Raw genomic sequence first — 27,729 nt, forward strand, 5'->3', positions numbered from 1 at the left:
GATAAACCACAAGCATGAGATTTCTTTTTTTGTTGCAACTTCTGTTAGGCTGTGTTTTCTTTTTCATCGTATCATTTTTTTAGGGCCAATGTTGCATTCATGATTACCATTTGGGTCATTTAACGGTAGATGATCTTGATTTGTCATCCATGATTTCAAAAAATGTTTGAGGTCATGCGAATCATCTCTTCCTCATCTCTTCCATAGATGGTTAGCTACATTATTTGGCATCATGAATGCGAGTTTCGTTGTAATCTCTTGTGCACTGAGCGATCCATAGAAATGCTTCAGCAAACTTCACATTCCATGCCTGGAGGCCTAACTCATTCTTTTTTTCCATACATCTCGAATCCAAGTGTCAAGGATACGGCTTTATAAGCCCCTAGCTGAGGATGGTATTACTTGTGCGTAAAATGACGTCATGACCAATCCCTCCAGGCTCACGTGATGTACAGTGTCAACTCACTTGTCACCCCGGAGGGAGGCCCACTTGCAACGCTGCGCGATACGCTCCCTTTTCTGTTATTGCTCGCATCTTTCACACGGCGGCGGCGGCGGCGGCGCACACTGACACTTGCCGCAAGGCGTCTTTTAATGGGCACGTGCTGCTTGGCTTTGACCAGGGCATGGATGATGGCTCAGTAATGCATGGGAAGGCTTTCACCCTTATGGAAGCCATAATCAAATGTGTGGCATCATGACATTTGCATTTGAAAGGAGCCAGCCAGGCAGTTGGTCTCAAGTCACAGAGCAGCTCTCTAATTGATCCCACTGACCACATGGGACGTTATCAACTGTCTCTGTTGCATTTTGTAACACAATACGAGCGGGTCGCACCGGACGTGGCGTCGTGCACCCGGAAGATGACCGGCCTACGGAGCATGCGTACACTTTACTTAGGACACGGTTAGCTAGCCACGTGTGTCCAGACCAGCTCGGAAGATTCTCGGCATCGTTCTCTTAAAATCGCTCGCCCTCTCAGCCGGTGTCCGAATGGCACCTTTGTTCGCCAAACATCGTTGAACAAGTGTCGTGATTGTCGTGTGGAAATGTTTGCAAGGACCACAGCAAAGTACGTGGAGGAAAAGGACCGTCGTCGTCGTCGTCGTTGACGACTGGAACATCTGTGGCTGCAGCCTTGTGTTGTGTTACGCAGAGCTGGTTAGTCAAGAACTATTTTCTATTATGAATCCTCTTCCAGTTTGTATGTATACGTTTGACCAGTTTCTCTTCAACTGCAACTTTCATTGATATGATGTGTGTTTGTCTTGTTTTGCAGACATCAGTGAAGCTATTCGTCCCGAGCAGCAGGAGCCAGAGCGCACTCGCATTAAAGGGGAAGGAAGATGCGGGCAAAGAGGTCCACCGCTTGAATGAACAAATGGAGCAGACGTTTCTTTGTACCATAAAAGAGGACGAAGAGCCGGAGCGGCCTTGCATGAAAGAGGAGGGAGAAGACATTAAAAAGGAGGAGGAGGAGGAGGAGGATACCTGCAAGATGCCATTGACTGGTGTTCCTGTGAAGAGTTTAGATGAGGGTCAACGTGAGGGGAGCAAAGGGGCGGAGCCTCCAAGCTGCAGTCAACAAATGACCAGAAAAGGTCATGCAGACCACTGTGGAGGATCACAAGCAGCTCCACCATCAGATAGTGATGACGTGTCATCACATGCTTCTGCTGATGAGTCTCAAAACAAACGTAGGCAACACATGAGAATGCACACAAGAAAGAAAAACTTTTCCTGCTCAGATTGTGGCCAGAAATTCTCTCAGAGGGGACATTTAAAATCGCACACACTGGCGGGAAACCTTTTTCATGCTCAGTGTGCGGACAAAGAATTTCAGCAAAGGGAACGTTAAATAGTCATACAAGAATCCACACTGGCGAGAAACCTTTTTCCTGCTTCGTTTGTGGCCCAAAATTCTCCGTCAAAGAAACCTTAAAAATGCACACAAGAATCCACACTGGCGAGAAACCTTTTTCCTGCTCAGTTTGCGGACAAAGATTTTCAGCAAAGGGAACGTTAAATAGTCATAGAAGAATCCACACTGGCGAGAAACCTTTTTCCTGCTCAGTCTGTGGCCAAAAATTCTCTCATTTCAAAATGCACACAAGAATCCACACTGGCGAGAAACCTTTTTCCTGCTCAGTTTGTGGACAAAGATTTTCAGCAAAGGGAGCCTTAAATAGTCATACAAGAATCCACACTGGCGAGAAACCTTTTTCCTGCTCAGTTTGTGGCCAAAGATTTTGAAAAAGTCACGCAAGAATCCACACTGGCGAGAACCCTGTCGCCTGCTCAGTCACTCGCCAAAGAGTCGATTGAGAATTCCGAGTGTGTTGGGGAGATGATCCATGAAGTTTTCACCTTTTATTTGAGCAGACTTCATGAGTTTTTGCATCACGAATAATTCTGTCCTATGTACCTTTTGATTGGGATGTTGAACTTCTTTCCTTCACTACAGTGACAAGTTCATATTTTAGGCCTCAGGATTGTAATAGTTTTGTATTTTTCATTACTTGATACTTGATGTATATTATGTTTTTAGTTGTGGTTTTCAACGGTAACTAATCTAAATTTAGATTCAGGGCAAATTTCATCGTTTTTATTTGTGTTTAGGGTTTTGTTTCAGTCCTTGCTCTCTGCACCGGAAAAAGCGAAGCAATCAAGAAGGGGCCTGACACGCCATATTTGATGCAAAATGAGACAACTCCGGGGAGAAATAGAAAGCTGAGATGTACAATGATTTCAACTCCCCTCCAAAAGTGAGGCCAATTCTTTTCACTTTGCTGTGAAAATAGATGAAGCAATTACTGAATGACAAAATATGAGCATGTGGAATGCCTTGGAATCATGAAATCAAATGAGAGTGAATTGTACGGAATGACATTGAACAATGTGGAATCATGTGGAGAAGTATTGAATCTTACGGAATCATGTCGAATGATATGAACCGATGACGTGCGTCATGTGATACACCTTAAGTCAAAGTCAAAAGTCAAAGTCAGCTTTATTGTCAATCCTTCATATGTCAAGACACACAAAGAAACCGAAATTCCGTTTCCTCTATCCCACGGTGACGAGACATACAAGTAGACGACGCAAAAAAAACAAGAGGCGCAAATAATAAATAAAAAAAGAATAAATAAATAAAATGAGCGATGAATAAATAATAAATGAAATGGAGATTCATGAGATGTGGCTCATTGCCAACATTTGATGACACAAGTAAGGTAAGTATCGTAAACAGCATATCATTAGTTCATTTGATACCACGGCATTAACCTCAAACAGATCTAATAGCAGACCTAATTTGGACAATGAAGCCGCCAGTGTGGGTATGAAACCTCCCAAGCTTAACTCTGTTGTGAAGCACATGGATGGAACCCTGACCCTGACCCTGACCCTGACCCTGACCCTGACCCTCCATCTGGCATCAATGACGCACAGGCAAGCGACTGAAAGCTTTCTGGCTCGTGTTAAACAACACGCACGACAAACGCACGCTAGTATGCTATTCAAATCTGAGTTGTTGGTTTTTTTTGGGGGGGGGGGAGAAAACGTGCACAAAATGTTTTTTTTTTTGCACGCAATGTCGGTTTGTTTGCTGGGCAACAAGAACAAGGTTACACGTCCCACGGTCCTTCGCTAGAGGGCGTCCGGGAGGGAGCTCCCTAAAATGACATCATCGATGACGTAGCAGGAAGTCGCTCGACGACAACAAAACCGCACTTGGTTGAAGCACGCAAACCAACCTATCTATCGCCTTCAATTTGGCTGCATCAGATCAACACGAAATCTATCTATGTGGTGAATCAGTAACATTAGCTACACGACAACTGCTACGACGAAAGAGGTAAGTTACGGCCGACTATGGAGCAAAGTGAGCACCGTGAAATGAACTGCTATTCCAATCGTCGACATACAATTGGGCTGGTAATATGTGGGTAATGACTTGTATTACTGCTTGGTTACAGTCTTTGCAGGCTGATTTGATACAGAAGTCGTTTTTATTGTGCTCTACTGATGCTGTCTGATCAATGTCTATTGCATTTCAGCTCAGACACCAAAACATCGTGCACGACTTTGGCTGTGACGTTGAACTACTTGTTGTTGTTTTGACAGTTTACAGACTGACCGCTATCTGGAAGACTGTCACATTTCTACTTCAATGTCTTGTGGGTGTCCACCCCAGTCACCTGCTGTGGCCAAGTCGGAAGTAGCAATCGAGGGAGAATGCCCACTGCTGGCTGCCACCTTTGCTTACTGGGACAATATCCTAGGTCCTCGCGTCCATCACATCTGGGCACCAAAGGCTGATCCTGCCATGTTCCTCAGCGATGGAGACGTGACCTTCTTGGCCAATCACACATTAAATGGGGAGATTCTGCGCAGTGCGGAATGTGGCGCGGTGGACGTGAAGTTTTTCGCGCTGGCAGAGAAGGGTGTCATCATCGTGTCGCTCATCTTCGACGGTGAGCTCAAGGGGGACAAAAACACCTGCGCCTTGTCCGTTATTCTGCCGCAGACCGAGCTGGCCTTCTACCTGCCTTTGCACACCATCTGTGTGGAGAGGTTAAAGCATGCTATCCGCAAGGGACGCATTTGGATGCAAAAGGTTGATGCCGCTCGCCACTTTCACTCCTTTTCTTGTTGACTGGTCATCATTGAGCTTTCATTTGATTCGATAAGGGCTACAACATCGTCGCAGTGCTGAGCTTGGAAATAGTTCCCGTGATGGAGCTGCTGGCGTCCATGAAAACACACAGTGTGCCTGAAGATATAGACGTGAGTGGCTACTCATCCAGCAAAATGACCAGTCCATTTGTTTCATCCTAATGCCTTTTGCCCTTTACGTTTGCTGCATCCGACTAGATCAAAGACACCATGCTAAATGATGATGACATTGGAGACAGCTGCCATGAGGATTTCCTCCACAAGTAAGCGCGTCGTGTCCGTCCGAGCAAACGTCGGTGCCAAATGAACACCCGCCTATCCATCGGTCCTCCAGTGAGTTGAGGGGCCGAATGGAGCCGAACTTTCCTCCAAAGACCGGGGCTAAATTGCTCAAGTTGATTGGAGCATCATGGTCTGGAATATTTACGTATTTGAAGGTGAAAGGACATTTATAACAGAAAGGCGTTTAAGAATACAAATACAATCACCATGATTGAGTGTTCAGTCAGTGTCGATCATGTTTGGCCATATTAAAAGCCATAAACCAGAAAGAGCAGGATGTTTTGCATTTCTTGGCATCAACTCTGATTCATAGCAAGACTGTTGACTCTCTGCTGGCTGGCTGGCTGCCAGCGGCTGTGGTGTTGCATGACATGGTCATTGACTCCGATTGTCATGTCGAATTTCAAATACTTGTGGGTGCTAAATTGCATGTCCATCCAGCCGCCAAAGAAATTGGCAACAGCTGGAGTAGCGCTGGAGACTGCCGAATGTCCATGTGGCTATTCACGCCCATGCCAATTTTTTGGGAGTGATGGAATTGGCACCCGGCCGGCTCACCGTCTACGGCTATATTACCGAGAAATGCACGGCTGATCAATCTGCTGGAGCCAGCAAGCGCATAAAAGCCACTTCTTTCTGAAGGACTCAGCTCGTTGGGATTGGGGATAAATTGAACAAGATAAGAAAATTATTGATTGCAGTTTTCTCATCTTGTTTGTGTGATGCAGGGCCATCAGCTCTCATCTCCAGACTTGTGGTTGTTCAATAGTGGTTGGAAGCAACCCAGAGAAAGTAAACAAGGTAAGAGCGTGCGTGCGTGCGTGATGATCTAAAAAGTCGACACCCCCCGTGTTAAAATGCCACTTTGTTTTTGTCATATTGTGTCTATACTGGTTTCTCGGCTTTTCAATTGACCCCATCTGAAAGGGATTTTCTTTTTTCCCTTCCACCAGATGGTGCGAACGCTTTGCCTCTTTCTTACTGCCACCGAGAAGAAATGTTCTCGCCTTTGCAAGGCAGACTCATCCTTCAAATATGACACCGGCCTTTTTGTTCAAGGTCTGCTCAAGGTAAGCAACTTCTAAAATGTCAACACTCGATGGCCCGCTACTTCTATTTTTGTGCGGATGAGACTCTCGTTGGCTCGTTCCTTCATGAATTTGTTTTCGATTTTGCGTAACCGTGTCCGACACGAGGCACCTTAGCAGACTCTCTCTCTCTCTTGTGTAACGTCAGAGCTCCAACTTGGTGTCGTGGAGCCACGCCAGCATCTCTGGTCCCAGGTCGAAGAGGCCGGCCTCCGAGGGCGGTCTATATAGGGGGCAGGTGTTGATGATGTGGTCGGCTGTCTGCTTAGCAGACTGAATGGCACGCACTAAAATATTCATAGCATAACCCAACAACAACAAGAGACTCATGAAACAAGCAAGCAAGCAAGCAAGCGCAGACAAACTCAGCAGAGTGTTTCCTCTCTCAAAGTGGCTGTTTTGCACTTTCTTGTTTGGACGCAATCTTTCATGTCAACGGGAACAACAAATCACAAGGGCATGGATGACAGAGCCTGTGTTCAGGAAGATGAATTGATTTTTGTCTTTTCTTTCTTTCCTTGCATGGAATAGGAGTTGAGGTCACGTTGGGGAAGGGAAATCACCGTGTGCCTTTTCTGTTTTGTAGGACTCCACCGGCAGCGTTGTACTGCCCTTCCGCCAGGTTCTCTACTCCCCTTACCCGAGCACACACATTGACGTGGACATCAACACGGTCAAGCAGATGCCGCCGTGTCACGAGCATACTTACCACCAACGTGGCTATATGCGCTCTGAGCTCAATACGCTTTGGAAGAGCGACAGCGAAGAGGACATCGCTCCCGACACCGTCATCCCCACCGACGACACTTTCACACCCGACCTGTACGTCGATCGGCCGCTTCTCATCTCGTACGGTCGGTCGGCTTTCACAAACATTTGTCTGTACCGTACTTGTTTGTAGGAATATATTTCAAGATGTCATGCACCAAGACACTTTGGTGAAGTCCTTTATAGATGAGGTAAGTTGACTTTTTGCGCACTGCACGTCAACTTCTCGGCTGATGGAACATTTCCATTTCCACGTCAGGTGTTCATGCTGCGGCCCGGCCTTTCCCTGCGGAGTACCTACTTGGCTCAGTTCCTCTTGCTCCTCCACAGGAAAGCCCTCACACTGCTCAAGTACATCGAGGATGACACGTAAGAGTGGTTCACAAATGTCCATTGACCTAACGTTTGCTCCAATTCCTCCTCCCAAGATTTCACTGAGCTTCCTTTGAAAGCGTGATACGTACGCAGCAGCCGTTCAGTTCACCGGTCGGGGATTCGTTTGTATTTCAAGTTACCCGGTGACGATAAGCGGTTGGAATAATGAATGACCATTTCTATTTTTACCGAGACCAGACTGCAATTGCGTAGCGTCCTTGTTTTGTTTTGTAATTCTCATTTCATGTGCTGCCTTGAAAGTGAAGTAGAGTACGTAGTACCTCTTTTCTGTCCTGATGCCGCACCACTTTTTCACACTGTTATCTTGTGCTGACACAGCGTCTCGATGGAAGGGGCGGGCGGGCGGGCGGGCGGGGCAGGCAGGCAGCCACGCAGGCAGGCAGTCATTTTTGCTGTACAAATATTTTAGCTGTGGTTGCAGCGCCGCCGTTGATGTCGGACGGCACATCCAACCAGCAGGAGAGATGCTAGTGAAAGGAGCTGATATGAACTGCTGTTTTGCTAACCATTGTCTCTCTTTGGCTATACAGTCAAAAGGGGAAAAAGCCTTTCCGGACCTTGCGCAATTTAAAGACCGACCTGGATCTGATGGTGGAAGGAGACCTGAACATTGTTATGGCCTTTGCTGAGAAGTTGAGAGCAGGACTACACTCATTTGTATTTGGGAAGCCATTCTACACAAGCATGCAGGAAAGAGATGTTCTTATGAACTTTTGATTGTCTTCTCCACCTGCATGCACCTTTTATTAAAAAAAAAAAAATGGAAATACGTGTTTTCTTTCCATACCCACATTTTCGTTTTATCCAAGCAATCACTTGAAATAAGTACTGTTTATGTGACTTTTTTTTTTTTCTTGATCTGCTTTTACTATAATGTGCTATAAAGATAAAGTTTGTTCTATATGATATGAATAATATACATGCATCAGACGTTGTTAGTCGCCTGCTGCCATGTATTATTTTGCATGTGGCTTCAAAATGCTATTTATTAAAGGTGTCTGCTATTTTATTCGACTGTGTTGACCTTCAGAATTAAACTCTGGTACAGCCTACAGTCCAATAAAAAAGTACATCATGAGAAAATGATTATTGACCGTCTCTGTTGAGTGTGAATATTACAAATGCACTGACCTAATTAAAATATTTTGGAGATTTAATCAGAGATCAAGACCAAAGTGTTCCAAAGTGTCTTTATTGATTTTTGTTGCTGTTTTGAAGACGAGTCCCGCCCCATTACGACGACTTTCGTTTTGGCTACAATTGACAAAACATTCCTCTTTGATTGGTCAGACTGACACTTTTCAAATATTCCTATTGGTCGTTCGAGGAGCTGCTGTCGTCATAACCGGAAGAGATGTCGACTGGCCGAAAGCCAGGTAAATATTCACCAGAGGATGCAAACTCTCCATACCTGGCGCAATAAAATGACAACAACCGTTGGATAACCGGTGTAAAGATGAAACGACAGCCTTTACCGAGGGCATCAAGGTACTGTAACGCCGTTAAGTGACTTCATTTCATTTATTATTTAAGGTGAAGTTGCAGGGTGCGGCCCGCTGTCATTAGCATGGTGCTAACTTGATGATATTCGGCTTGATTATTGGCATTGTCGTTGAATTACAACTGTCATTTGTCAAGTAGCTGCAAAGGCGTCTCTGAGCAGCGTCCTCGACCAATGTTGGATCTCAAATGAGCCATCATCACATGCCGCCGGCCGGGTTCTTGCCTGTGCCGAGAGTAATACTGTACTGAGGAAATTGCTCAAGATTGAGGATTAGCAATGATGCAGGCAGGCAGGCAGGCAGGCAGGCAGGCAGGCAGCCACGCAGCCACGCAGGCAGGCAGGCAGGCAGGCAGGCAGGCAGGCAGGCAGGCAGGCAGGCAGCCACGCGGGCAGGCACGCAGGCATGCCCCCGATTTTAAATCTCAATGCTTTCATGCACTCTACCAGATGATAATGTGTAATCACATTTGCAAAAAAAACAACAACCCAAAAAACAGGTCCGATCCACATGAAATGTCGTTTCGTGTATTAGGTCCCTTTAAGTTCACATTGTAAACAAAACAAGTTGAAGTCGACACTCAACGATTTGACCATGACTTATTAGGAATGAAAGGACGTCTCTCTGTTAGCTCGTCGAAGTTTGAATTTGACTCCAAAGTAAGGTACGTGAGAGGTGATGAACTAACTGGCATTGCACATGACACTTATTGACATGCCAAATGGTATTTAAACACAAAAGATCGCTTTTGGTGTTGGTCATTTCTTTTGATGATGATATTTCTTACATGATATTTCCAAGTACATCTGTAGCGAAGAGAAGTCCAGCAAATATGAAATGATCACTGACAACCCCCCCAGGAAATAACTTCTTTTACTCGCATATCAGGGTGTGGGTCACTCGAAATCTGAACTAACTTGCTAGTTGCACTGTGCACAATACTTTGTTGTAGTAGGTTTGCTTGCCACGGCAGAAAATAACAAGTGGTGATGGCGTTTTCTCCCTCAAACATTTTTGGTCGGATTAGTACGGATTTGTGTTTGTGCGCAACAGTTCTCAAGCTTTTGATCATTAAGAGTGGCTGAATGAATTCACTCAGAGCCCCATTGCTGCACGCACTAGGATAAAGTCCCTCCTGCAATAGTTTGTCCAAACAAAGTCATTCCTCCTGTAAGGCCCCAAATAATCTTGAATACAAGATCTCAACTTGTGCGGGCGGTCACAGTCCAGGTGATTAATGATGTTCCATTCCTACGACTGCAACGTAACCTGAATTGTACTGTCACTACGAAAAACATTTCCTGGCCACAGATCGATAACAATCAAAGGATAAACAACAATAATGATGGCGGTAAATGAGCAATCCCACTTTTGCTTCTTCAATCTCTTTTGCTTTCTCTTCTAGTTGTCGACAGTAGCCATGGATGTGCTTGGGTCCAAAAACAACGAAAGCGCATTCCCCACTTTCGGGGATTTGGATAACTTTCTCATCAAGCGCAATTCCAACTTCATATGGCTCCTCGTGGGTAAGTTCTTTAAGCATCAGATGATTGGGGGGGCGCAATCCAATCACTTGCTTGTGTTTTGTCATCAAGCCACCATTCTGTCCTGTGGATGGATCATCTACTTGACCTATTACAACTCCAGAAACATTGGCCTCATCCTCACCCACATTATCAACAGACTCTACAAGGATGGCTACATTCGGATCGGTGAGTTTGTCAGTCAGCAGCGCGAACAAATACATACGTACATGTATTCCTGGATGTGGTGTCCAACACCAAACCGGTCTCATCTTGTTCCGTAGGCTCCTTCTCGTTCTCTGTGCTGTCAGGGAAGGTCATGTTCAGAGAGGTTTACTATATCAACCAAGACATGTCCATCAGGTAATCTGACCTCTGTGATCTGTAAACAAGATCCCACCTTTTGATGCATTCTTTTTTTTTTCTTCTTCTTTCTTCTTCTTTCTTCTTCTTTCTCCTTGGATAGGATACAAGATGGCTTTCTCATATTCCGCTGGTGGAAAATGTATAACCCCAAGCAGAAACAGCACGGTGAGCCAAGTGTAGGATCATACATGTCTTTCCGTATTTACTATCTTCAAGTGGAAAAAGGCGTGCAGATGAAATGACCCAAATGAAGATTCACATCGGTCTGTGTCTGACTCAAATGTATTGACGTAACCTTCTGCTGTGTCATCAGACCCCAAGGCGGAGACCAGGCTTTACGTGACGGTTAACGGTTTGGAGTTCCACGTCTACAATCGGACTGACCTCTACGCCCATCTGCAAGAGACTTTCGGCCTGGAGCCCACACTCAGCAGGCTCAAGAAAGATGACGACCGTGAAGGGGGTGGAAAAAGCAAGACCCTGGAACGGTAAGACTTGCTTTGACACCTATACCGTTGGAGTGGTCTTTGGTTCTTGTCATTTTGCGGGCTCCCCTTATCATTTCCTATTGTGAATCCAACAGCCGGAAGGCTCGAGTCGAGCTCAATGGGTCCGTCGGTCGTAGGATGGTTATCCTTCAAAGCAAGCGACAGCGCGATGGGGAGACTGGCAGGACGACTAATTGTCATTTTGCTTCGTTGGCAGTGTCAACATTCAAACAGAGAATCCAGACCCCGGTTCGTCTTGGCGCTCTCTCATTCCTGTCATCAAAGTGAACATCAGTACGGTGAGTTTGCTACAAATGAGCGCCTTGATTCAATATTGAAGACATGTTAAGAAAGTGTTGTTTTTGTTTTTGCCGTTTGCTCTGTGCTTGCGAAGGGCCGGCTGGCATTTGGGAATCACCACCTCCCGCAGACGCTGTGCTTGAACTTTGAGGATGCCTTTCTGACCTACGCCACCAAGCCTCCATCCAGCCACCTGGACCAGTACATGCACATTGTAAAGGGCTCGCTGGAGAACGTGCGCGTTATGCTGGTTCCCAGCCCACGCTATGTTGGCATGCAGACTGATGAGTAAGTTACTTACCATCCAGCTTTGTCATTGCACATTTTTTGGAAGTGAAATCAAGTCAAGTGTTTACAAGGTCCAAATCCGAGCTACTCTTGACGCTGTATTTGTTCAACAAACCCTTGTGGAAATGTAAAGCTGGCGTGCAGCTTCTGAACTAGTCACGCCTTTTTCATGGCAGACCTCCCAGGCTGATGGGTGAAGGCTTTGTGGTCATGCAGTCCAATGATGTAGACATCTACTACTACCAAGATGAGCCTGGTATGAAATCCGCACGCAATAACGGGAATATTGACAACGTCTACTTGATCGCTGCCAAGCTAATAGCAACCTTCCTTTTGGTGTGTGAATCTGCAGGTGTGGTGCCGCTGGAGCAAGAGATTGGCGAGGAAGCTGAGACACCCAGCGAAGACGATAAGCTTCAGGACCTTCCTCCGTGCTGGGGTCTCGACATCGTCTGTGGAAAAGGAACCGACTTCAACTACGGCCCCTGGGCGGATCGCCAGAGGTGCACGCAAAGTTTACAAAACTACAATGTCATATTTACTAGGGGTCAGTCAGGGAAGCAAGCCACCTTTTTTCATAGGGATTGTCTCTGGAAGTTCTTCTTGCCGGCCGACTATCAGGACATGAAGGTGACTGAAATGGCCCAGCCGGGACAACCCAGGCAGATACAGGCCTTTGAGCTCCGTATGAACATCATTGCCGATGCCACCATTGACCTACTTTTTACCAAAAAACGGGTATGTTATGCGCTTGAATCTTTTTTTTTTGCTGCTGCTGTTCCGCCATCATCCAGAGCCTTCAAAATATTAGCATTGCGTACTGCGGCGTGTTGTGTTTTTCCCCATATCGGATGTGTTCTGTACTGTTCTGGACATACTAGCTAGCAACCAAAACTTGTCTGTCTTTATTCTTGTTACTAGGAAACCAATGCCATCCATGTGAATGTAGGAGCTGGCTCTTACCTGGAAGTCAACATCCCCATGACTGTCGGAGAGACCGGTATGACTTTTGTGCTATTTCGAGTATTTTGGAGTTGTCCAAAAAATTCAATTCCGTTTTTTTTTTTTTTCTTCCTCCTTCCTAATAACTGATGGCGCTGCTTGTTTCTTCTTCCCTCAGGCTATTTGCCCACCATCAAAGGGCAGCTGCTTCACGTGGACACCACCAGCAGCATGCAGTACCGGACTCTCCTTGAGGCTGAGATGTTAGCTGTAAGTAGCAGTTGGAGTTCCAGGGCCATTTCTGAAGGAGTCACCCCTGAGACGTTAAGATGCACTTTGGTGTCATTTCAAAGGAAAGAATTGGCCACAATGTCTTGTACAATTTCAGTTCCACGTGATTGCCAGCTACCCCTGGGTGTGGAACATGCCCCAGTCTTGGCAGTGTGAGATTGAGGTGTACAAGGCCACGTACCACTTCATTTACGCCCAGAAAAACTTTTTCACTGGTGAGTAAGAAAACCAAAACGTAGCAGCAGTAACATATTTAGACAAAAATAGAGAAAGGATTGACATGACTTGTTTTGGGTTGGCTTTACAGATTTGATTCAGGACTGGGCGAGTGACAACGCTCCGGACATTTACTCCTTTGTTCCCTATTCCTGGACATTCAAAATACTTTTTCACCAGTTTGAGATGATCTGGGCGGCAAACCAGCACAACTGGATTGACTGCTCCACCAAGCAACAAGAGAATGGTGAGGAAGGCAAATTCTTTAGTATGTAGAATGTAGCGGCAGTGACTACTTTCCCATGAACTTAAGTGCCTCATAGTGACCTTACTAGTGAAGCAAACTTCTGTTTTATCGTATCCAGCTTGAACTTTTCTCAACTGCCATCTCTCCTCCGTCTGTATTGGAAGCAATGACGATGCTTTGGATTCTTCAGTCAATATACATTTGACCGTTTTTTTTCTTTTCTTTTCTTTCTTTCTGCAGTGTACCTGGCAGCATGTGGCGAGACTCTGAATATAGACTTCATTTTGCCTTTCAACGAGTTTGTTCCAACCACCTGCCATACCCGCTTCAGCTTGAAGGTTCGTCCTTTTTGGGAGGTAGATTTGCTTTGAATGCATGTGTGACAAAATAGGATTTCTATGTACATGTTGACCTTTTCAGGCAGAGGACACAGACATGCGACTGTCTCTGCCAGAGTGCCACCCCAGCCGCTACCCCCTCCTCACCCTTGCCAAAGATTACCAGAATGTCAAGCTGCCCCAAGACATGTTCACGCCAGGGGAAAATCAAAGCGCCCCGCCGCCTAAACTCAACAAGTCCCGCTGGAGAAATATCACCCACGCAGAGTGAGTTGCGGGGGGGAAGAAATGGGGCAAATGGCAAAAAGAAACCACCACATTGAAATTGGAAACGATCGCTTCTTGAATGAGTCCATTAGATTCCGGACGATAAGCCGCCTCGGCATCTGAAATGTCCCGATACTGTAGTCTCAGAGAGTCGAGTACGTTCCACGTTCTGAACTTTCAACTGTAATCTGTTTTTCCCATCAGAGCTGGCTGGGTTGACTGTTGGAGTGTACCCAACTTCTTGCTCATCATTGACTACACGTGGCATCCCATTTATCCCCAAAAAGCGGATGAGCAACTCAAACAGTCGTGTAAGCTTTCAGCCACACATTTCCTGTCTGTTTGAAAACTCAGGTGACTTACTCACGAAGTGTCTTTCCTACCTGCAGTTTCTGAAATGGAGGAATCAATGCTGTCAGCTTTACGGCCCCCGGAACACACTTCGGGACAGCGCGGCCACCCGTACTACACCTCTTCCTCAGGCGGCCACAGCCGGATACCGAGCGACCCCTCGGAGCTTCCTCCGGACCGACTTCACGTGGAGATGGAAATGTCTCCTGATTCTCAAATTATCCTCTATGGGCCTTTACTCAGGGCTTTGGTATCCATCAAGGTATATTGTGGTTCGTCTGAAAGTAGTGCGACGCAGCACAAGCCATAGTCAATCAGTAAGCTTCCTCTCTTCTACTCAGGAGAATTATTTTGGAGAAGATGACATGTACACTGACTTTGAAGAGACGGCGTCCAGTCCGGTTTTGTCCACTTCCTCGTCGGGCCTGGGTTGGTCCCCTCTCGGGATGGAAGACGGTTGCCATAAGGAAAGTTCAAACATACATCCCTTGGACCTGCGGCCCTGGGACATAACTGTGCTCATTAATCTCTATAAAGTCCATGGCCGACTGCCTATGGTAAGGCTGACTTTCAGTATGTAGCGGCCAAGTGCTTGCTCATCAGGGTCGTCAGCCCTGCCTTTGATTTTCATTCCAATCTGACTGACTTGGATTGATTTCTAGTCAGGATCTCTTGTCTGATGTATGTTTGTCTTCTTGGTTTTGATCAGCACTGTAGCAGTGAGGGGCCAGAAGGTCCCTCTGGCTTCTTGGAGCGCTTATGTTTTGAAATGAAGAAAGGTTACAAGGAGACCATGCTTCAGTTATTGCTGTCACCTATTCACATTTTCGCCAGTGACAACTACCAGGTAAAAGAATATTCCATTTTTGTTTTTTTTGCCTTTTACATTTCGGCACTATTGCATTGTATCTCCCATTCTTATTGATTTCTGCATGAAAGATATCTCGGAAAGAATAGACGACAGTGTGTATTTAGTTCCCGCTCACGGGTGTGTTTCAACCCACAAGTGTTCAGCTTCATCTTTGTTGAAATCGACTTGATTTATACTGCACGTCGTACGCTTCAGCTTTTAGCACCGTTTGAATGTCAAACGTCGCATCGATGAAAAGTGCTTTTTCTTCCTCCTTGCGTTGTAGCGTCCCTCGGTGGACGGGGTGTTGCGGGATGGCCACCTAAGCCTCTCGGGCCTGCAGATGAGGGCACATGCCATGTTCTCTGCACAGGGGCTTCCACTGGAAAGTGACACCCTTGAATATGCCTGGCTCATCGATATGCAGGCAGGCGCATTCACTGGGAGGGTGACTGTTCCTCAGGTGTGTGTGTGTGTGTGTGTGTGTGTCTTGTTTGAGAAATCAAATATTGTTCATGTGGTGCCTTGTTGGTCCTGGGACGGTGGTGCTTCCAAACTGTCGCCATCATAAAACGTTTATCAACTCTACAGATGATGACATCAAAGTCTTCCAAATATTTTGCGGTGATATTTTGTGTGCTACGGCTATTTGTTTTTCAGGTGGCCAGTATGATAGAGTGGGGGGAGTATTTTGTTTTCCATGTGATGTCCCGCGAGTTCCAGCTGGAACAACCAAAGCCGTCTGTCATCTGCCAGCATGGCGTTGACCGTCGCATTTGCGATGCCAAGGTATTTTGCGATGCCAAGGTATTTTGCTTGCCACAACATTTGTAGTGAGATATATACATACTATATATCTCCTGTTTGAATATAATATTTGTTGAGAGATATTTGCAGGTTTTGTGCAAATTTTCCTGTGATTATCTTAGAAAACAAAACCTAAATGTAAAGCATCCAATGTGTTGTTGCGTTTTAGTTGACCTGCCTGCCGGGTCACTGTCGAACCTCAGAGGAGCTCAAGTACACCATGACGCGACTGGCCATGGACGGAGTGGACCTTTTCATCGTTGAACATGGCTGTGCTGCTAATATCCAAGTATTTAGCCCCCTCACCTTTTCTTAACTATACCTCCAAGTACTCCCCATCGTCACACAACAAAATGAATGTTATCCTAACCCCCCCATACTCAGCATCTGTCAGTGTAACATACTCGCCTTCTTTCCAGACGGGTATTTTACGTGTAGCCAAGTGCAACCTGCACAACCAGGCTGTGGGAGAGGGCATCAGTGCTGTGGTGCAGGACCTCAACATCCAGCAGTTCATCGAACAGCAGCAGCAGCAGCAGCAGCACTGTGACGTGAGCAGGCTGCAGCCGGCCGGGCAGGGGCAAGCTCAGGGTCAGCCACTAAGTCTCTGCCAGCCGGCAGTGATGCGACGCTCCGTGTGGCTGGAGGCGGGTTCCATCAACCTGAACCTCATTACCGCCGACATCGCTCTGGCTGCCGACCACTCGGCCAAATGTGAAGTCCAGAGGCAATTTTTAGAACTACATGACACGCAGACCAAAAGGTACACAATTTGTCTTTTGCTCTTTGCAGCATTTATCAACGCTGGAGTACTGCTTCTTGTAAGTTAACGGTTGACCCATTTTTCTTCCAAGACTCTGGTTCCTGTGGCCCGAAGAGGCTGGCATTCGAAACAAGCGTAGCAGGAATCGCTGTGGCTGCCTGGGAGGCTGCAGGTTCTTTGGAGGAACCAATATGGGCTTGGATTTCTTCAAACTGGAAGAGATGACCCCCTCCTCCTCATCTGCGTTCTCTTCCTCTAGCACTGAATCCGATATGTGTTATGGTCAGTCTTTGCTTCAGCCTGGAGAGTGGATTATGACCAAGGAAAGACCCAAAATGGATGGTAGGGATTGATCACCTTGAATGTAACAAACCAAAAAAACAAGGACTCTAAATGCCTTTCTACTCTACTTTCGTTTGTCCATTAGTCGGGATGAATGCTGAGCAATGAATCAGCCAGAGGCCATTGCTCTGAAGCAAAATGTTCCCCAGGTACATAGAGGAATGGACTTTTTGACAACCCAATCAAAGCAGCGCTTGTTCTTTTTCTTCCCAGGAAGGGTCGTCGGGCTGAAAACAGACACGCACTCACCGTGCCTGCCTCCCGAGGTGCCTGAGCGGCGGGGTCAGCAGCACCTTAGTCTCCAAGTCCCTCAACGCTCTCACAGCTCTGCATCTTCCTCTGAGGAGAATAGTTCCTCCAGTGCCGCGCTACCCCTGCTAGCTGGAGAAAGGGACTCTCCCTCGCCAAGTGTGGAACAACGCATGCTTCCTGTCCATGGCAAAAGTTCTGTTGAGTGAGTATGTATGGAGCATGGAGGCACCTGACTCTGCAATGCATGTTCAAATGTTTGATCGATATTAGCTCTGCCGCTGAATCAAATGCGCCATTTGCGCCTGTGATTCTTTCAGCGCTTTCCAGGATATCCCGGAGGGCTCGCCCATCTCGCCCCACAACTCCCAGGAAGGCACCTCCGTGCGCTCGCCCCTCTGCTCGCCCCTCAAGCGCCAATCCTCGGTGCACTCCAGTCGATTAGGCAGCACCAAGAGCTTGTCTGCTGCCGTTTTCAACGACAAGCCTCCCCCGGTGCTTTCCGGAGGTGTCCAATTCAGCGGCGACGTTTCTCGCAGCGACGAGAACGTCCTGGATTCGCCACGTCAACGTCGAAGCTACGGCTCGTTCCCCTTCACGCCCTCGGCGGATTCCAACACCTTCCATCAGTACCGCTCGGCCGACTCCAGCATGTCCATGGCTGACAGCGAAGCCTACTTCTCTGCCGCCGAAGACTTTGAGCCCATCAGCAGCGCCGACGAGGGTCCGGGGACATACCCGGGACGCAAAAAGAGAAGGCGGCAGCAGATGCAGCAACCGCCGCAACCGCCGTATTACATGGAGAACTACAGGTCAGCTCCATCCTGCAATTAAAAGGAACCTTTTGTCCAGCGGTGCTATTAAGACTCCAAATATGCATTTTCACATTTGCCTTCATATTTTCCATCTGGCTTAGCCGGAGTTCCATCTACCACAGTGTCGAAGGTCCTCTCACTTACCTCCTCAACGGGGAGCTGATCACCGAGCCGCGTCCTCTGCCCCTGCCGCCAATGTTGCCTCCCCAGCCGCTGCCAAGCCACATATCCCAGGCCTCCTTCGTATCGGCTCTAGCCATGGAGGAGGAGAGCTCGGTGGAGGCCGAAAAGCTGGCAGAGCCCGGCCCGGTGACCAGACAGCCCCACGTGATGGCGTGCTACCAGAACTACTTGGCCCACTATCAGGTGAGGTGAAATGTTCATCATCCATGATAGTCCACCCCAAATTGCTGGCCTTATTTGAGCCATTGCTGCAATGGTAACCTGGCTTCTTTTCTTTTCTATTTTTTCTTTTCTACCTTTTCTTTTCTTTTCTACAAGGTGTCCAATTGGTCGATCAAGCAGCCCACCAATAAGAGGACCTCCAAGTCTTCTCTCCATCGTCCCTTAGATCTTGACACGCCGACAAGTGAAGAAAGCTCAGGCTCCTTTGACCAGCTCTCCGTTCCGAGCTTTAAGGTTTTTGTTCAATATTTTCTCCGCTCAATGATATGTACTCTGGACGACGGTATAATAAGACTGATTTCAGGTGATCAAACAAGGCCTTTCAGCCAATTCACTGTTGGATAGAGGACTTCAGCTGATGGGAGATAACAGCAGGTAGAAGTCGTCCGAATATTCCATACAAATGTCACCGATCTCAATCGCTATGGTGATTTTTCTCCAGTACGCCGTATACTCCGCTGGGTAAGAGAGCGATGGAGAATACCGACGAGGACACGACGACCGATGACTGGTCTCTGGAGCAGCCTTTGGCTCAGACCAGGACCACAGCCATAGTGGAGGTGAAGGGGGCCATCAATGTGGTGCTTACACCCCTTGTGGCTGAATCCTTGGACAGGTACAAAACACCCTTTTGTTGTCCTGATAAAAATCCGAATAGGAATAAAAACGGAACTGATCAAAAAGCAAACACCAGTGGCAATAGTGTCTTGCTGATTAGTTTTGAAAATCACTCACAACTCTTTTTTCACGTCTTGACTTTTCCCGCAGTGTTGCCGCTATTTCTACTGCCGTGTTGTGTATTTGGTTGGTTTCAGGTACATCGAGTCCATGGTGCACTTTGCCAGTATCCGTCATCCTGCGGCCATTCTCGATGACCTACACGGTAAAGTTCTCAATGAGGCTTATCAGATCAGCAAATCCACAGTTTCCGAATCTGTAAGTGCTCCAAAGGGAAATCACAATGGTTGTACTTGACCTATGGCTGCTGGATGAATGTGGCTTGTGTCCATGTATGATTGTTATGACTCTCCATTTCCACAGAGCCAAGCGTTCAAACAGGAGCAAAAGCTTTCCAAGAACGAGGCCACGGCCCACGGATCCCTCAATATCTCCCAAGGCCAGACGGACCTGTCTGTCAAACCAGATCATGTGAAAATCAAGGGCCTTCAAGCCAATGTCTCAATCCCTAAGGTGATCTTTTGGAAAATATCATCAGCGTAAAAAAAAAAAAACATATACCATTTGCATTCGAGCATGAATGTTTCTGGCAAAGTCTTCCATTGACATCTGTTGTGTTCTTTTTCTTTTCTTTTCAGGTCAACCTTTGTCTCCTACAGGCTTCTGTAGAAGAGGGTTTTCCATCCTGCTCCAGTAAGTCCGTCACACACGTGTCTCTTGTGGCGCTGTGCTTTGATAGGATTGCCACCCAATTCAGGATGAATAGGTGAGTGAGGCCTTCCTTAACTCATCAGCAATAGATTTCTCATTTCTAACACCACTACTTGGCATAAGTAATTGTTAGCATTATTGGCTTTGTAAAAAGAAGGCTTTTTTTTTGTTTTTTTTTCCCCCCGCCAGGGGAATTGTGGAAGAAAGCCCCAACACCACAGAACACGGGCGACCCTCTGTCATGTTAGAGAAGTACGCATCTGCCACTAAGATGCAGCCTCAGTCATCTGGCTCGTTACGTTCCAACGCCGGCATCGAGAAAGGCAAAGAAATAGCCGCAAGGCTCAACATCCACCGTATCCACAGCCAGCTCAGAGGCCTCGACTCCACAGGTGGGTGTTTTGTCTTTCTGCTTTGGATTGGATTTGGATCCTTTGAATTGTTCCCCACCCATAGACATTGGCACTTGTGCCATCACCGCAATCCCCGTTGAGAAGTCCAAAGTGCTGTTTGGCCTGGAGGAAACGGAGGAATTTTCTCTAGTTGATGAGACAGACATGCATGGAAGCTCAGGTGACCTCAGCCGCTCTGCCACCTCTCTTGAGAAATGGGGCTGGATCATGTTTGAATGTGGCATTGAGAACCTTACAGTCAAAGGTAAAGCGACTCTTGGAAAGAAAAAAAGAAAGCCTCTCTTCTTGTCCTCGTTGTTTTGATTGCCTGTGTGACTTGATGTTGATAACGGCGCAGGTGGTCGTCAATCGGGAGCCATTCTCTACAATGCGTTTGGCGTGATGGGCCGCTCGGATGCTGACGGCAAAGCGGGAATCCCCAAGGCCAATGGATCCATAGGCTCGCAGACTGGGAGCGGTTACAGCACTGACGCATCTGACGACAACTTACCCCGTGATGCTGTTCGCCCCCCTTCCGATGATGTGAATGGGCACTCTGACTCTGACGATCAGGTAAGACTAAGGCACTTCCCACACAATCAGGATATTGGGGCGTGAATTGAGAAAAGAAATCCAATGGGAAGATGGAGCAAGATATCAGTGTCAATTTGCTGTCCGTGCTGTCAACCTTTGACGAGGACGTTAACGGAGGTGCCGATTGCGCAGGACGAAGGGGTCGAGTCGGACGACTTGAAGAAAGACCTTCCGCTGATGCCTCCGCCACCCGACTCCAGCAGCATGAAACTGACTATCCGCGAGATTTGGTTCAGTTTTGCCGCTCCCACCAATGTGCGATCGCCGTCGCAGGCCATCTCCAGGTAACCGTGCCACGAAATGCTTTGTTTGGGAAGTCTTTTCAAACACAGGCGCATTTCCAGTGAGTAAGCAGACGCTCCTCTTTCTTTTTTCCAGGCAGTTAAATCTGCTCAGCACCGCCACTCCAGCCATCGGCGCCTGGTTGGTGCCCATCGACCAGCTCAAATCTTCCCTTCGCAAACTGGACATGGAGGGTACACTCCGTGTGTGCGCAGTCATGGGCTGCATTATGACCGAGGCGCTTGAGGTCAGTTGGCTAATGGGCTCCGTCCGCAGCCATTTTGCCCAACCGCTGAATTGTGTCACATTGCAGAAAAAGAGCATCCACATCCCAATCCGAAGCAAGTACAATCGCGTGACCAAGCGAGCGCACTACTTGCACGAGAATCCCTCCTGTATGCTTTGCAACATCCTTCACCGCTATTTGCAACAGGCAGACTATTCGGTCATTGAGGAGGCCACCATGGTTAGTACACCTCGAATGGAGACCTGCAATTACGTTTCAATTCTCTCTTTTTCTTGCGTCAATCTTTTTCCTCGTACTTATTGCAGAATGATGGAGTCCCCGCCTTAGTGACTCTGAAGAAGGGTCTCGTGGCTTTGGCTCGACAGTGGATGAAATTTATTGTGGTGACTCAGGGCTTCAAAGCTATTGGTCTGATGAGGCCCAATCAGCTTACGAAACCAAAGGAAGCTCACCAGAACCCGGTTGAGACAGTCCTGGGCTTGGACAACGGCGCAGCACTGCAAAGTGACACCAGTGGAGATGGAGCCGAATTCGAATACGATGCAGGTGCCGGCAAAGCATTCAATTACGAGGAACATATGACCACGTACCACATAAGAAATGATTTCCCAAAGGCCAAATATTGCTATTTTTGTCCCACCGAACCATGAATCATTTAAAATCATCCCAAAATGTTATCGTGCTGAGTTATTGGTAGAAAAGCGATTTCTGGTAAAACCTTGCGGGACAATTCAAGTTTTACTACCTACTAACAGTCATTTGGTCTTTTGTGGCTTTGCTATCCTTTCTGTGAAGCCACAGTGAGTGAACACACCATGCTGCTGGAGGGAGCGTGTGGTCGTCCGCCACCAAAAGAGGGAAACTCTGGTCCTGTCAGTGGAGTGGAGATCATGAGGAAACTCTCAAAGTCCCATGCACACAGCGAGTCTGCACTGCGAATCAAGGTAAAGGAGAGAAAAGAAATGACCATGTGATCCATCCATCCAGCTCGCTGAGCATGAACCTGACATGCGCACACGTCTGTGCTTTTGTCGCGCGTGCGTGCCCAGGGCTCCCATCCGTATCAATCTCTGAGTTACACCAGCGGCGACACAGCCGCTGACTCGCCGGCCCACGTGAGCCGTGCGGGCCTGCCGGTCAAGGACAGCCCCAGGAAAGAGAGTCTCCTGAGCAATTTAACGGGAAGTTTTCGCAGTCTGCACAACCTGCTGGAGGGCACGCCTCAGAGGAACGATCCGTCCTTTGCCGCAACAGCCAAGAGCGGTTCCCTTACTCGGACAGGTGCCCGCTTGTCTAATATTGGTCCTTTTGCATCGAGACGAAACCATCGTTTCCCTTCTGCGCTCTTCAGGCACCGATATGCTGACAGAGCACCCGCTGCTATCCGAGCCATCTTCCGTCAGCTTTTACAACTGGATGTCCAACGCCGTGGGTAACAGGAGCGGGGCTGCGGTCCAGGACTCGCCAATGAATCGATCGCAGCACAATAGCCTCCAGACAGGTACAAATTTGGACTGATGCGATAACGGCACCGTTCTGTTTTGTCTCAAAATGGGAGAATAGGGAGAGTAGAATGCTATGAAACGATAACCTGAACGTTTCAAGTCGTTATTCAATTGAACTTTTTGTAAATGTGTCAGTTTCTCTAGACTCATTGGATTCTCCAGTTATTCACTTCCAATATCAGCCACTGCAAAGAGATAACAGTCCAGAAGGAGGTTTGGGGGGGGGGGGGTCTTCCTCAGTGTTGTGCTGACAATAGTTCTCAGTCCTTGTCACCTAGAAGTTGGTATTAGAATCCTTGTGTGACACATTTTCAACAGCTCTCAGTATTCTATAGAACACCAGAGACAGGTTGGGTCACAATGATAAAGAATCAAGCCAGACGGACTCTTTGACATCAACTGTCGCAAACACACGATCAGAACGTGGCTTGGCATTTTCCCGCTGAAATAAGCAGGGACATCCCAAAGAAATGTTGCTTGAATGCTCCAAAACCTGTGGTATGTAGCTTTCAGCATTAATGCTGCCTTGGCAGAGAGAGGTGCAAGTTACTCAAGCCATGGGCACTGATACAGGTGTCTACAGTATACTATCATCCCAAAATGTTAGTAGGAGCTTTTTATCCACATGCCTATAGAGTACAATGTAAGTCGATAGAATAGAAATGGAATCGATTTGCCTCTCTTGTCATTGTACTGCAGCTATTTATGGAATCAATCTCTTTTAGGTGGGACATGTAACCTACCAACCATCCCGTCCGCGTCGGACTTCAACACAGCGATGTCCAGCGACCAGAACACCTTGGACGGGACCCACTCGCAGCATTCCCAGCATAGCACTAGCCAGGATGACATTGCTGATATTGAAGAGGGAAACCTATGTCCCGCTGCTGTTCAACTGGCTGATGCTCAGGTGATTCATTAGTTCGCAAACACGCTCACCCTTTTGTTAGCGCAGGAAACAAAATGAACCGCTGGATTAAGGGGCTCATTTGTGCCCCAAGTCAGCAAATTGAATTGAATTGAATTGTATTCTTATAGTGTACTCTTTCAGTTGTCTCTTTTTCCATCTTAGGTTGTTTTCAAGCCTTTACTGAACTATACTGGCATCCAAGCCCAAGACAGCACTCCTCTGAGCTACAAGATGTATTTCGGAGAACATTTGTCTTTTTCTGGGAACCTGGAGTGTCTGAGAGCAGACATTGTTGACTCGGACACCTCCAAAGAGCGCAGAAACAAAAGATCCAGGAGGTAAAGTACATCTTGTTCACTGTTGACGCCTAACCCTTTTCCCTGCTCCTCGCCGGCCGGGCATCTGCAGCAGACGACTACATCTTTTTTTCAAAAGCGAGTCTCGCGTCGATCGTAACTGACGTAGTATCTCTTCCTAACGGCGGCGGCGGCAACATCCAGGCAGAATTGCGCGCCATATTTCACATTTGCGTCAACTCCTCCTACCTCTAGACAAGGCACGGTGAACCTGCCACCGCTGGATTTCAAACCAGCTCTCCTTATTGAGACGTTCAGCTTGAATGCAGTTGTTATGGAGAAGTCGAGCAGCGCGCCGCAAGGCTCCACCGCGGCCCCGCTGTCCTTCCACGACCTCAGCCGCCGCCACTACAACACGTTCCACTGTGACTTCACCACAGCCTGCCAGGCCATTAGCCAACGTGTGGACATGGCTCTAGTGCGCCTCATTCACCAGTTCAGCACCATGATCGACGACATCAAAGCCACTCAAACGGACATTAAGCTAAACCGTTACACCGCCGGCTCGGCTTCGCCGACGCCCACCTTCAAGGCCCGACCCTACCGCCACTTTAGGTCGTCGGACTTTAGCCGGAGCTCGCGGGGCAGCATCAATGGGACGGCGCGCGGCGCCACGCAAACCCTGAAGAGCAAGAGAGGGCTGGGGGGTGCTGGAGGCTTGCCACTCAATGGACCACCCTCAGCCATGGACACGCTAGGAAGAAGGGAACACCGAGGACGTGGTTCGCTTGGACGTTCGGAGCGGCGCACCTCAAAGGTGACCTTTTGTTTTTCTTTTTTGGAGCATAAAAACAATCGATCGTCTGTCCGTGTTGGTATTTTTCCTGACTTTGTTAAGGGCAGTTGCTCCGCTCTTAGTTGCAGAGAGCAAGCGAACAAGTAGGGGTCACGCTTGACAAGATGTCAGTGTAGTCTAAATACTGTGGATAACAAGATTTGGGCACCACTGACCCAGTTGGAGATGTAAAAAAGTGACATTCGGTATCAGTGTAAATGTCAGAAATTGGGCTAAACGAGGTCATTTGTTGCTTTTCCTTGAGAGCCTACCAGTTTGAGAAATGGAGTCTACACACACACAAACACAAGGTGAAGCTAGTAGAGCAGAAAAGCAACATTTCACAGTGTCCTAAATGATACAACATCATCATCAGAGGTTCTTGCACTTTTTTAGGGCAAAAATAATTTCACATGCACTGTATTTAAATGTATTCTTTCCTACTCTAATAGCTTTTTTGAATTGTAAAATGTATTTGCTCTTGTTGAATCTCTTTGTAAGGTGTCCAGAAAGGGCTCTCGTGATGTGGCGGACCACACGGCAATTCAGATGGATGATTCTGACTCCATCACGGTGTCGGAGCAGAGTGAGCCGTCAGCGGAATGTTGGCAGAACATGTACAAGCTGCTCAACTTCTACTCGCTCATCTCAGATCCCACAGGCATCTTGGAGAAAAGTTCTGCTGAGAATTGTTTGTCAGGTGGGCATCAGCATTCATTATTGTGTTTCCCAGGTTACAGTGTGTGTGTGTGTGTGTGTATATATATATGTGTGTGTGTGTGTGTGTGTGTGTGTGTGTATGTATGTATATATATAATATATATGTATTGCGCCATATAGTAGGTCAGAATGATATCACTCTTAAATCATACATATCAGTAGGGGGCTGATCTTCTTACTGGAGGACAACAACTGAATGATTGTGCTTCAATGTGAATGCGGCTTGATAGTTTTCTCCCCTTCATCTGTTCCACAGAGGGTGGGCGTCGCCCATCCGAGCCGCTCTGCAACGTGATCTTTGAGAACGAACAGCAGGAACCCACGCCCAGCAAGCCCCCTCCTGCTGGCTGCAGGCGGCGTAGCCTGGTGAGCTCCGAGCCCCAGCACGTCACCCTCATCGTGTTTGGCATCGGCATGGTGAACCGCACCCACCTGGAGGCTGACATTGGTGGACTCACCATGGAGGCAGAACTCAAGAAGATCCATGGAAGTTTTACCCTCAAAGAGAAGATGAAAGGTGATTTGCTCATACTATGTCATGATGCAAAACAAATGAAAAATCTATTCTTGATGACTTACTACGAGCCTTTGTGTCTTTTAGATATCCTTCATCAGAAAATGACTGAGACCTGTGCATCAGCTCATATAGGAGGCGTAAACATTGTACTGCTGGAGGGCATAACACCTGACATTCAGTACGTTCACAAAGATACCTTTTTTTTTTTTTTTGCTCCATTTTGAATTGTCTCTAAAACTGAGAATGACATCCATTTTTGCAGTCTTTTGATTATTCGCCTGAATCAAGGCATTCTGTCTTTCCCTATTAATCATACATGCATTAAACACATACATTACAATAAATTCATTAACAGAAGGAAACGAAGCATTTAAAGCATGATACACTAAAGCTGTCGAATGATTTGACATTTTCCTCTGCTCTCCCTTTTGTGTTGTTGTTTTCTCCCTTTGCTTTCTCCCACAACTACATGCATAGACTGGAGGATTTCCCAACATCTCCCACCAGCACAGCAAAACAAGAGTTTCTGTATGTTGTTGCTGCTTTCTAGGGCTCGCGTGCATTCAGCTTTTAGTCCAAATCCAAAGGCATCTCCATCATTTGTTTGTTCCCTCTATTCCACACGGGTGCATGAAACCATTGCAGTGGTCTTGAGAGATCCATCCACGTTTGCCAATCTTTCTTTCCTCTTGCGGTATTGAGTCAGAAGCAGTATGTGATCATCGCTTCATCAATATCTGACCGAGGGTGAAAATGACAGATTTCATTTGAGTGAAAAGCTTAGAAACATGGAAGGGGGATGATGGGTGCATTTTCACTCATGATGTTAATTGTTTTCCAATTAGCCTACTCAAAAACAATCTCGGAAGCAATAGCCATCCACGTTTTGAAGGTGGTGGAGCAACCTCACGATCCAACTTAATGAGGCTGTTGCCGTTAGCAGATGTCGACGCACGGGTAATTCTCGGAAATCTCTTGAATATTTTAGGCAACCACCCGCATTGACAATTGAAAAAATATATATATATATAGCTTAGTGGTGCTCTGTGTTGGATCCTAATTGGGTAGAAACTGTCGCAATTATCCATTGTCAGACCATCCTCAATCTGCATGATCTTTTGTCGTGGTTCATACGCTCATCTCTCTCTTCACGTCAGCTGCAGCAGATCACGTGTTAAACATCTGTCACCCTTCTTGCAGAACTGTGGTTAAGTGCAACATCGCCAAGTCTCAGGCCTTGTACAGCGCCCAGCGTGGACTGAAAACGAATAATGCCGCTGTCTTCAAAGTGGGAGCCATCATGATCAACATCCCCCAGCACCCAGCCACTTTACACAGCATGATGGTCCGCAGCTCCCATCAGCTGTCCAAACAGATCTCTGACCTCATCCGACAGCCGTCTAACACGTACGTCGAGCCTTCCTCCCACGCTTCCAGAAAAGACACCGAACATTCGAGAGTTTTTATTCGCCATGTTTGAG

General features: G+C 47.2%; 2 protein-coding genes across 16 annotated transcripts in view; both read left to right on the forward strand.

Annotated features, from left to right (window-relative positions):
* The first annotated feature begins 3,677 nt into the window (after window positions 1-3,677).
* c9orf72 (C9orf72-SMCR8 complex subunit) lies at window positions 3,678-8,297 on the forward strand. 2 transcript variants are annotated; one of them, XR_005096313.1, is made up of 10 exons: window positions 3,678-3,856; window positions 4,133-4,618; window positions 4,693-4,788; window positions 4,876-4,940; window positions 5,688-5,760; window positions 5,913-6,029; window positions 6,634-6,869; window positions 6,949-7,006; window positions 7,075-7,245; window positions 7,588-7,735. XR_005096313.1 is itself a non-coding variant. In XM_037242279.1 (10 exons), the coding sequence occupies exons 2-10, from the start codon at window positions 4,172-4,174 to the stop codon at window positions 7,926-7,928; spliced, it is 1,389 nt and encodes a 462-aa protein (XP_037098174.1). In that variant the 5' UTR covers window positions 3,678-3,856; window positions 4,133-4,171; the 3' UTR covers window positions 7,929-8,297. The 2 variants fall into 2 exon arrangements, 1 of the variants encoding a protein (XP_037098174.1); XM_037242279.1 differs by lacking the exon at window positions 7,588-7,735 and adding an exon at window positions 7,742-8,297 and having other exon boundaries at window positions 7,075-7,184.
* Window positions 8,298-8,552: 255 nt separating this feature from the next.
* The window catches only part of kiaa1109 (KIAA1109 ortholog), a 34,492-nt gene continuing 15,315 nt past the window's right edge, over window positions 8,553-27,729 (forward strand). For 12 of the 14 annotated variants that reach the window (XM_037242263.1, XM_037242267.1, XM_037242272.1 and 9 more), the window contains exons 1-53: window positions 8,553-8,699; window positions 10,119-10,239; window positions 10,309-10,425; window positions 10,521-10,599; window positions 10,703-10,767; window positions 10,916-11,090; window positions 11,308-11,389; window positions 11,485-11,678; window positions 11,855-11,934; window positions 12,031-12,181; window positions 12,260-12,416; window positions 12,600-12,678; window positions 12,799-12,890; window positions 13,009-13,126; window positions 13,219-13,374; window positions 13,615-13,712; window positions 13,795-13,979; window positions 14,184-14,290; window positions 14,369-14,592; window positions 14,672-14,887; window positions 15,040-15,177; window positions 15,467-15,643; window positions 15,841-15,969; window positions 16,157-16,276; window positions 16,407-16,750; window positions 16,842-17,092; window positions 17,306-17,546; window positions 17,662-18,153; window positions 18,258-18,522; window positions 18,658-18,795; window positions 18,866-18,936; window positions 19,004-19,177; window positions 19,377-19,497; window positions 19,603-19,752; window positions 19,878-20,005; window positions 20,140-20,342; window positions 20,407-20,607; window positions 20,701-20,915; window positions 21,069-21,220; window positions 21,315-21,465; window positions 21,532-21,684; window positions 21,771-22,011; window positions 22,261-22,409; window positions 22,515-22,746; window positions 22,817-22,966; window positions 23,696-23,880; window positions 24,043-24,218; window positions 24,432-24,993; window positions 25,513-25,711; window positions 25,988-26,248; window positions 26,333-26,426; window positions 26,726-26,776; window positions 27,449-27,655. In XM_037242263.1, coding sequence (XP_037098158.1) covers window positions 10,134-10,239; window positions 10,309-10,425; window positions 10,521-10,599; window positions 10,703-10,767; window positions 10,916-11,090; window positions 11,308-11,389; window positions 11,485-11,678; window positions 11,855-11,934; window positions 12,031-12,181; window positions 12,260-12,416; window positions 12,600-12,678; window positions 12,799-12,890; window positions 13,009-13,126; window positions 13,219-13,374; window positions 13,615-13,712; window positions 13,795-13,979; window positions 14,184-14,290; window positions 14,369-14,592; window positions 14,672-14,887; window positions 15,040-15,177; window positions 15,467-15,643; window positions 15,841-15,969; window positions 16,157-16,276; window positions 16,407-16,750; window positions 16,842-17,092; window positions 17,306-17,546; window positions 17,662-18,153; window positions 18,258-18,522; window positions 18,658-18,795; window positions 18,866-18,936; window positions 19,004-19,177; window positions 19,377-19,497; window positions 19,603-19,752; window positions 19,878-20,005; window positions 20,140-20,342; window positions 20,407-20,607; window positions 20,701-20,915; window positions 21,069-21,220; window positions 21,315-21,465; window positions 21,532-21,684; window positions 21,771-22,011; window positions 22,261-22,409; window positions 22,515-22,746; window positions 22,817-22,966; window positions 23,696-23,880; window positions 24,043-24,218; window positions 24,432-24,993; window positions 25,513-25,711; window positions 25,988-26,248; window positions 26,333-26,426; window positions 26,726-26,776; window positions 27,449-27,655 — 9,002 coding nt within the window. In that variant the 5' untranslated portion in view covers window positions 8,553-8,699; window positions 10,119-10,133. The remainder of the gene's footprint in view (window positions 8,700-10,118; window positions 10,240-10,308; window positions 10,426-10,520; window positions 10,600-10,702; window positions 10,768-10,915; window positions 11,091-11,307; window positions 11,390-11,484; window positions 11,679-11,854; window positions 11,935-12,030; window positions 12,182-12,259; window positions 12,417-12,599; window positions 12,679-12,798; window positions 12,891-13,008; window positions 13,127-13,218; window positions 13,375-13,614; window positions 13,713-13,794; window positions 13,980-14,183; window positions 14,291-14,368; window positions 14,593-14,671; window positions 14,888-15,039; window positions 15,178-15,466; window positions 15,644-15,840; window positions 15,970-16,156; window positions 16,277-16,406; window positions 16,751-16,841; window positions 17,093-17,305; window positions 17,547-17,661; window positions 18,154-18,257; window positions 18,523-18,657; window positions 18,796-18,865; window positions 18,937-19,003; window positions 19,178-19,376; window positions 19,498-19,602; window positions 19,753-19,877; window positions 20,006-20,139; window positions 20,343-20,406; window positions 20,608-20,700; window positions 20,916-21,068; window positions 21,221-21,314; window positions 21,466-21,531; window positions 21,685-21,770; window positions 22,012-22,260; window positions 22,410-22,514; window positions 22,747-22,816; window positions 22,967-23,695; window positions 23,881-24,042; window positions 24,219-24,431; window positions 24,994-25,512; window positions 25,712-25,987; window positions 26,249-26,332; window positions 26,427-26,725; window positions 26,777-27,448; window positions 27,656-27,729) is intronic. The other 2 variants (XM_037242266.1, XM_037242270.1) reach the window with 2 other exon arrangements.

The sequence above is a fragment of the Syngnathus acus genome, chromosome 22, assembly GCF_901709675.1.
Source record: "Syngnathus acus chromosome 22, fSynAcu1.2, whole genome shotgun sequence".
Lineage (NCBI taxonomy): Eukaryota > Metazoa > Chordata > Actinopteri > Syngnathiformes > Syngnathidae > Syngnathus > Syngnathus acus.

Coding starts and splice junctions, on each gene's coding strand:
- c9orf72 (XM_037242279.1), top strand. CDS start 4,172: ATGTCTTGTGGGTGTCCACCCCAGTCACCTGCTGTGGCCAAGTCGGAA. Junction 4,619..4,692: donor GACGCATTTGGATGCAAAAG/GTTGATGCCGCT, acceptor TGATTCGATAAG/GGCTACAACATCGTCGCAGT. Junction 7,007..7,074: donor TGAAGTCCTTTATAGATGAG/GTAAGTTGACTT, acceptor TTTCCACGTCAG/GTGTTCATGCTGCGGCCCGG.